The following is an 8781-nucleotide window of genomic DNA, read 5'->3' on the forward strand; positions in this document are numbered from 1 at the left end:
CACTTTTTCCTCACACACCCCATGGTCGGACATTCTCGCACACCTCTTTTTTCGCACACCAGACCTGTCGCCCACTTCACCAACGGCCTTTCACGAACACCCGGATCCAAACCAATCCCCAAGCCGACTGAAGCTTTCCTCACATCATGTACATTTCCGATTATATCGCCACTCACCTTGGCACCTCGTCTCCGCACCTCTTTTGCCACCTGCAAACTTTTTATTTGGTTAGTGAGCAGCACATCACGATTCGAGCACAGACCTTGTACCAATTCCATTACTTCCTCCTTTATCTCCCTCTTAGTTTCTGTCCGTCCCTTCTTAATTTCACTCACCTCTTCTTCCACTTCCTCTAATTTTTGCTTCACCTCTTTTATTTCCCGGTGCGTCTCCTCAAGTTCGTCCTCTAAGGCTACCGTGACCGTCTCTAGGTGCATCCTCACCTGCCGGTCCTTCGTCTCCATTACCTCTGTCACCTCGTCCACCCTCATTGTCAGTCCCTCACGTACCATCTGACATTGCCTCTGTGTTGCTATTAAGTCTTCCTTGATGTCTCTTTGTGTCGCTTTTAACCCTCCTAGTACCGCAGTGTTCCTTTGAACCTGCTCCACTAACTCCGCTTGTCCCTCTGTCAGCTGTTCCACCTCCTCCGTCAGATCTTCTATTCCCCCTTGTAACTTTGCCGTCCCATTTCTCACCTCTTTCTCCATACGCTTCTCACCTCGCTTTACCTCCTCGCGTAGCCCCGAAACCTCCTCACTTACACCTCGTCGTATCTCCTCTTTCATCTCCTCCCTCTCTTTTGTAGATGCCACCCTCATCTGTCCCAATTCATCCCTCTGAGCATCCAGTTTGGTTTCTACCCCGATTTGCACCTCCTCTATCTGGTTCCCCATTCGTTTGATTTCCCGGGCAGATTGTTCCCCTATTTCCCGCAATTTGTCCTCCATCCTATTTTCTAACCCCATTAACCCATTTTTTACCCCCTCTAACTGATTCTCCTGGGCAGCCATTCTATTTTCCACCCCCGTTAACCCATGTTTCACCTCTTTTATCCCGTTGTCTAACCCCTCAAATTTATCGTCTAACTTCCCAACTTTCTTGTCTAATCCCTCACCGGTACCCCTCGCTTCGTCCCTCATTACCCCCAATTGCTCACTCTGAGCCTCCATCCGGTTCCCCATTTGTCCCATTTGGCCCCCTATCCTGTTTTCCATCCCTTTGAAATTATCGTCTGTTTTTACCATAAAGGCCATCATCTGTTTCATAAACAGGTCCAAATTCATTGGCATCTCTGGCTCGGCTGCCGCGACCACGGGCGCGGCTAAATTTGGTGCCGCTACACCCACGTGCGCGAGGACGCCATTTTGTGCATCTGATACCCCCTCAACCACATCCTCCATATACATTTCCCCGAGGTCCTGGGTCGATTCCACCCCGTCTATCTCTAGCTCACCCACTGGCATCCGATCGCCTTGACCAGCCATGGCGCGATTTCAAAATTCGGGTTTTATTTCTTTAAAACACAATTTTTCAGCAGCTCGTAATTTTGAGCGCGTTAAGCGCGCTTTGGGCCTCGTATCCCACTCCTCGACACCAATTGTTACTGATCGCGGCTTAAGATGTTATATTGACCGAGCGGTGGTGTATTACCGCGACCTAACACTAACAGTTCCCCCGATTCTTCCCCAACTCACCCGATTCACCCCAAACTTTGGCCGTATCGCACCGCAGCTGCCCAATCTGGAAAAGACTAAAACGACGAATGCAAAGAGGAAAAGGAATAAGACGAGAAGACGGACAGAAGAGTAATGGGATTTATTATTTACACATATAATCAAGAAGAAAGCAGTCACGTTTATTTACAACACATAAGACGCAGGTGACACAGTGCAAATACTAGCTTACCTACAGTCTTAATTAACCCCGGGACAGAACAAACAAAAGACAGACTCACACGGGGAATGATGACAGGAATTGGCTGGAAGGAGAGGATGGCTTGGAGCTGTATTGTGCAGCACGATCGGCGCGTTTAGCAGCCGCCGTTCCTTCGCGGCCCTGCTCAAAACCGCCGTCCAGGCCCCAAGTGGCTGTTGGGTGTTGTTGCTGCTGTGGCCACCGCTGCTTTCCCAGGATTACAACAGGCTTTGTGCTTTCTGGGATGTCCTCTCCTTGGATGTTCTCTATGTTCTCTTGGTCCAATCACTCCTCACCACCGACAACTCAACGCAACCAACGCAACCACTGACGACCAAAACCACACAACTCAGCTCTGCTTCTTGGACCCTCTCTCTTCTCAACGGCTTGGGCTCCCTTTTGTCTGCCGGTAAAAGCTCATCTCTCAAAGCTTGTCTCAGCTTCTCTTTTGGGAGCGTCGCGCTGCGGATTTTAGCTGCGGTCACGCCTGCTCATTCCCTCCTCTCAGCGCCTCCCTTTCTTCTTCAAAGCTCGACTCCTTGGGGAGCGTCGCGCTGTGGGTTATATATGCCCCGCCCCTCAACCTTTGCGAACCTCCCCGATCGCTCTTCCTCCGCCCTCTCTAGCCAAACCCCTGGCTCATGGTTGGTCGAGTGGGGCTGGCTCACTCCTCCCCTCTATGACGAGGTGGAGACACGCCTTTCTTCTCCGACCCTGCCTCGTGGTCAATGGCGGTTATTGGAGGGGAGGTAATTGCCAAATGACGAAAAGGGGGAATGGAGGTTTTGGGAATGGGAATGAAGGGAATCTATCTCTTTCACTTGGTGCAATGGAGTACTTCTATTAATGGGAGACACAGCCTTACCCTAAAACACAGAATAAGATATAACTATTGAACAGGGGTATTCTATGATTGGCTGTGGTGTGGATGCTTTATGGACTAATTATGGGATGCCCTTTGACCTTTACACAGCTCCGGAGGCAGGAGGCGCAGAATAAACAATAATAATAATAATAAAGCACACAATCAAAAAAATATACAGTCCTCATATCCGCAACAATATCTATCTATAATTCCAGTAATCTCTGTGTGTCTGTCTGTGTGTCTGTGTGTCTGTGTGTTTGTCTGTGACCGCTGTTTCTCGACAACCACGGGTCCGATATACTTGAAACTTGCCAGGTATATTGCTGGGGACCCGAGGATGTGCCTTTTCAAGGTTTGAAATTAATCGGACAAGTACTTACCGAGCTATGGCCAAAAAACGCTTCAACCAATCAGAGAGCAGCGAGCTATCACGTGTGCCGAACCGTTAATGCAATGCAAGCGTTAATGCGTTAATGCAAGGCTTTTCTTTTTTTCCCTCTTCTCTTTCTACTTTTCCTTGCGATTAAATTGCAAACAGCCAAAATACGTTGGCGCTAATTGAATAATTGGCCATTAACACTAAAATAATCGTAACTGCGATATGCCAACTTCCGGACAGTGCAGCCTTCCCTGTTGTTGTTGTTTGCAGCAGCTGTTTGCAGCAAGGCAAGGCTTTTCTTTTTTTCCCTCTTCTCTTTCTACTTTGCCTTGCGATTAAATTGCAAACAGCCAAAATACGTTGGCGCTAATTGAATAATTGGGCATTATGTTTTACAACTAATAAAAACGAATTTGCGATTCATTCGCTTTCCTGCGCGTTTGTGTACGCGATGGCGATTTCTTTACCAAACTCCGGAAGCCGTTCGCTTTGGACCGAACCATTGCATGTAAATAGAGGGGGGGGGATTGTCACCACTCGCAAGCCGTTCGCTTTGGACCAAACCATTTCATGTAAATAGGGGGGGGGATATAATTTTAGATATATATATAGTACGGGCATGCCCTAGTATATATAATATATAGAAGATAATGTTAAAAAAAAAAAAAACAAGGCAATTTCACTTACATTTTCGGATTCAGCGTTCAATTCTATGTAAGTGACTGTATTTTGAGGCGTGTGTGACTTCAAATAAAATTGTAAGCCAGGAAAAACGTTCGTTGCATTCCTTAGGGATACAACATGTAAAACTGGCCCAAACGTCAAAACAAAACTCGCTCATTTTAAGTCGTACAAGCTAATGCGACCACTCATTCTTCTGGGAGGAATCCCGTGCACATGCTTGTCACACTTATGGCACCTAAGTCTTTATAAGTTCAGCAAATACTGACACCGCGATTGACATTCGCTGAGGTAAATGTTGATCTTTTCTGAGGTAAAAAAAAAAAAAAAAAAAAAACAGTTTTAAAGCATTATACGTATCAAACGATATATTTTATGAAACGTGGAAACCGAATACACACTTTGGTGGTTTTATAATGACAGAATGTCTTTTTTAGAAAAAAAAAAGAACCTTGAAGACGGCGCTGCTAAAAAAAAAATACACCGCTCTAACGCATAACCACAAGTTTAAACTACATTTACAACAAATATGAAAACTATTTTCATATCACAATGTTAAATATAGAATATATGGAAGATAATGTTTAAAAAAAATGAGCCCTATCTTCCAACGTTAAAAAATCCTTCAAAAAATTACTGGATCCGGAATAATATCCTGAGCTTCACCAAAAACTAGTCAATTCTTCCTTATCCCAAGGGCAATCATCCCACCAACTTTCATCCAAATCCGTTCAGAACCTTTCCAGATATCTTGTTCACAAACACACGAACACACATACGCACACACACACGGACGGACACGATCGAATGCATTACTCCCTGGCGGGAGTAATAATAAAAACACCTCGTTCACAGAGATAATGTCATCATTCCACAAATCCCATTCAAATTCCCATTTAAATTTTAACATGACGTCATCATTCCACAAATCCCATTCAAATTCCCATTTAAATTTTAACATGACGTCATCATTCCACAAATCCCATTCAAATTCCCATTTAAATTTTATCAAATAAATCATGAAAAGAGACAAAGATTCCCACTCTGAGGACATTGAGGGACGTGAAGCCGGTTGTCTCGTCTGCTTGAAGTTGTACACATGAAAATCCCCTGAAAAGGAGAAGGTCATTGTGTTCTGGTGCCCTTTCCTGGAGATGTTGAACTGATCCAGATGCTAAGTTTGAAGGTGCGTGGTTCGAATTGGCTCCGACATTGAACATCAGGTAATTGATGAGGCACAGATGTGTTGGTCCAAATGTCCACCTGTGCGGGTTTTCTTGAACATTTTGATGATTAAAGATTTCTATAAAACACACAAATGGAGTGACGTGGAAACATGGATAATTTGAACTGTTTTTGTCAATTTCATTGCTTCATTTATTCCTTGGGGTGAAATAAATTATCATTTTAGGTGAGGGTAAAGGTGTGTATCGGGTGTGACGTCAGAGGAGCAGGTGTTTGTATTTATTGTATAAAAAGGTGAGTCTGGTGTGGAATTCATTCGTTTCGTCATTCACTTGTCTGTGCCGTGTTTCAGGTTGGTTACCTGGTGCATCTTTGGTTGCCCCCCCTTACTAGTCCAGGTGATCTCGCTCGTTTCTTTCCTCGTGAGGTGTTTCTTGTTTTGAACAAAATGGCAGTGGAGGTTCAGACCGTCGGTACTCGGGTGAGTCATTTGGTTCTTCAGGTGAAAAGATGGTGGATCGAGTTCCAGGTGAATCGGTTTAGCGGGGAGAACCGGGAAATCAGTGGGGGAGTTAAACATGATTCGTTAAAGTTGTTCAAACGCTTTTATGGCTGGGCGAACTGAGGGATCGGTCTTTCTCTTTGGTTTGGCGGGTTAGTGCTTGGGGGGGGGGGGGCATGGGGGGGGCATGGCGGGGGTGGGGGGCATGGCGGGGGTGCGGGTGCGGGTGCGGATGCTCGGGGGCTGGAGGGGGTGTTCGTGGGGGTGGCTGGGTGAGAATCCCTAAATTCCTTTTGAATTCCTCAATGTTTGAATCCGAATCCTTTATCATGTGATCCCGAATTTAATTTGTATTGCAGAGCTTTGTAATGTGTCCGACCAATGTTTGGCTGAGACTCCCGAGTTTATTAACTAGTAAATGCTCGTGATTAAAAATACCACATGGAAGAACAAAATAACAAGTAAACGAAAAAAAAAACGTGTTTTAGGGCGACACTTATTTAAAAGAATAAAAATTTTAACCTATTTAAAACCAAAAAAAAGGTTTTTATTTCGAATTTTTTAAATTAAATTTTGATAGATGAAATTGTACCAGAAAAGAGGACTGGGCCAAATTTCAGCTCTCTAGGACGTGGAACCTAGAAAACGAACAGCTTAGAGATTTTAAACGGGACAAAAAGTTCAGATAAAGTTAAATAAAATGATAAAAATAAACCCACTTTATTCATGTGCTAATTGAGACAACTGAAAATGGGTGCATGTCTTTACATAATACTCACACATTAGGAGGAAGAATGAATAAACTGAGGCAGCGATTTTGTGCTTATACACTGCCTCTGTTATTTATTTATTTTCCTGAGGAATGTTTCATTTTTCAAAGTGGAACAGAGCGCATTAGCCGATTTGTGAATGAATCTGACGTAACGATATTGTGTTTTAAGTAACTCTGCGTTGCTGAGGTGTAAAAACACAAACGAATCGATCGTTCATTTCTAAACCAGGATTGACGAGGTTAGTTTGTGGATTTGATAGTTGACTCCCAGCCTCATCCGCTCTGAGAATCTCAATCTGTAAATCCCAAAAAGTTTCAGAATGTGAGATGTCCTCATTGTTTATCTCTCTCCTTGTCCGCAGAATGTATTTCAGAGATTGTCTTCACTGCCGTTGTTCAGTTCTGCTGCGGATGAGTTGGTTCAGGCCTACAGGTGTGGGAAAGAGTCGAGGCCTGTTCTTCGCTCTTTTGGTAATATGGTTGAACAGGGTGTTACAGGGGTAGCTGTGATCACCTCCAGTGGGATCGAACCAATCGCCAGGATTCTTCATCCGCAGAGTGAGTGAATCTGTGCAGATCAGACGACATGGCTGACCTGTTTTTAATTTATTTTATGGAAAGTTATCCATTCTGGAGAAGCACGGACATTGTGTTGGATCGTTTTTTGAAATTGTCCACTTTGTGTAAATTATTTATCCGTTATCTTTGAGTTTCCATGAAATGTCTTTGATACAGTTAAGTTTGTCGACGAGCTCGCATGCCGGGGTCTGGATCTCGTGGAAGAGAAAGTACCGTTGTTGCACCAACCTGCCAACAAGGTATTGGGAATAGAGGAAGTGACTCCATGTTCCTGTCATGTAATTCCTTCAAATGGTCCAATGGAATTTGGTTGTGGAGATTCGTGGAACTGGAACTGTCTGCTTTGAACTGGGAAAACAAGGAAATCTTATTGTTTTTGAAGTAACTTAAGTTTTCCTTTGTTCAGTGATGGATATTTCCTTGTTTGCAGGTGCTTGGTGATGTGAAGAAGAATTTGCAAATTGCACAAAAACAAATGGGAGTCTTCCTGGATTGGTCCAAGTCCCAGGTCGGAGTGGGTATGGAGCGATCCAAGCAGGCCATGTTGGACGGTACGGACTCTCGACTGAAAACAAAGTTTGGACAGGTGGTTTTGTCAGGTGCAGACTCTATGCTTTCTCAAGTCGATGGATACCTGCCACGTGATCAGCCGGGTAAGTTGGTGCTGTGTGGACTTGATGTACTTGTGCAGAAAGTTTTGTACTTCTGCAGAAAGTAATACCTGTGCTTTCTGCAGAAGGTGAAAGTCCTGATGAAAAAGTTGTCATGCGAAGCGACTCGTCCCTTGACCTTTACCGTCGGCTCATTGCTGTGTCCAGCAAGGCCGGACGAGAGGTGTTCAAGAAGAGTTCTTCCGGGATCCAACGTGTTGCAGAGACCGGTCGTGCCGGTCTAACCAGTGTTCTCGAATCTTTCAATGCACTATGCGACTCCATTGTGAAGAAGACTCCGGTGAACCAGGTGATCGATGCGGTGCACCAGGAACACGATTCAGATCGCTCCAGTGATGTCTGTAAACCCTCAACCGGTGCGGGGACCCTGGGCAAACCAAGCAAATGAGTGAATGTCCGCAGGTGATTTCTCATTTGCTAAATTTTTGTGCAGCTTCACATTGAATGCATTGGATTTGCTGGGTTTGTCACGTGATGGAAATAAAGTTCTTGAAGAAAGTGATTTTTTTGTTTGTTTTGGGTCCTGAATTCATTCCCATCTTGGTTGTAATGTTGTCTAGGCGGTCTTCCATGTGGTCATTGTACCCGTTTCGGTTTAAGCTTGGAAAGGTTTGTCCTTACCTAACAAGGAATTCAGGTTTGTCTTTTAAAATTTTTATTCTCCCTCCAGTGTTTTAGGTTTTGCTGATACCCACACAGTCTTCCACAAACTTCTCCGGTATCGATTGGTCCTTGATGCGATGGATGTTGGCAGGTTTTCCTTTCTTGCCTCTGCTGTCACACAATAAATCTCCCCCATTCAAAGTGGTCCAGACCTTTGTGGCAACTGTTACACGTTCGTTCCTCCATGATATTTGGGTTTGCGATGCTGTGGCACCTTTCGAAAAGAGAAGACTATTGCACGTATCCTTCTGAAAAATCCCCATGGGTGGGGGTAATGCTGGTTAGGGCAGGAATTTGTAATTTGACAAGGATTCCGATAACTTGCCGACCTTTCACGAAGGTCACCGTGGGATTTTTGAGGATCCACAAACTAATGCTGGAGGACCCCTTGTTTACCGTACATCGGAGGGACGGCACACACATGGAATCACCTCGTCTGTAAAACACCGGGATGACAGTTTGCAGGATTCAAACCCAGGCTAGAAAAGCAATCGATTTTGTCCGATCGAGATAGACCCGATGAGAAAAGCAAAGGCAGCACCGAAACTGGCCGACGACCTATGGACA

General features: G+C 44.7%; 1 protein-coding gene across 1 annotated transcript; it reads left to right on the forward strand.

The window, feature by feature from the left end:
• Nucleotides 1-5360: 5360 nt before the first annotated feature.
• Nucleotides 5361-7939, forward strand: LOC137427779 (perilipin-2-like). The gene is made up of 5 exons (XM_078777264.1): nucleotides 5361-5508; nucleotides 6664-6859; nucleotides 7037-7119; nucleotides 7311-7533; nucleotides 7617-7939. Exons 1-5 carry the CDS (start codon nucleotides 5476-5478, stop codon nucleotides 7937-7939), a joined length of 858 nt encoding a protein of 285 aa, XP_078633390.1. The 5' UTR covers nucleotides 5361-5475.
• Nucleotides 7940-8781: the final 842 nt, after the last annotated feature.

This window comes from Myxine glutinosa, chromosome 5 (genome assembly GCF_964187855.1).
Source record: "Myxine glutinosa chromosome 5, kmMyxGlut1.1, whole genome shotgun sequence".
In the NCBI taxonomy this organism is placed as follows: domain Eukaryota; kingdom Metazoa; phylum Chordata; class Myxini; order Myxiniformes; family Myxinidae; genus Myxine; species Myxine glutinosa.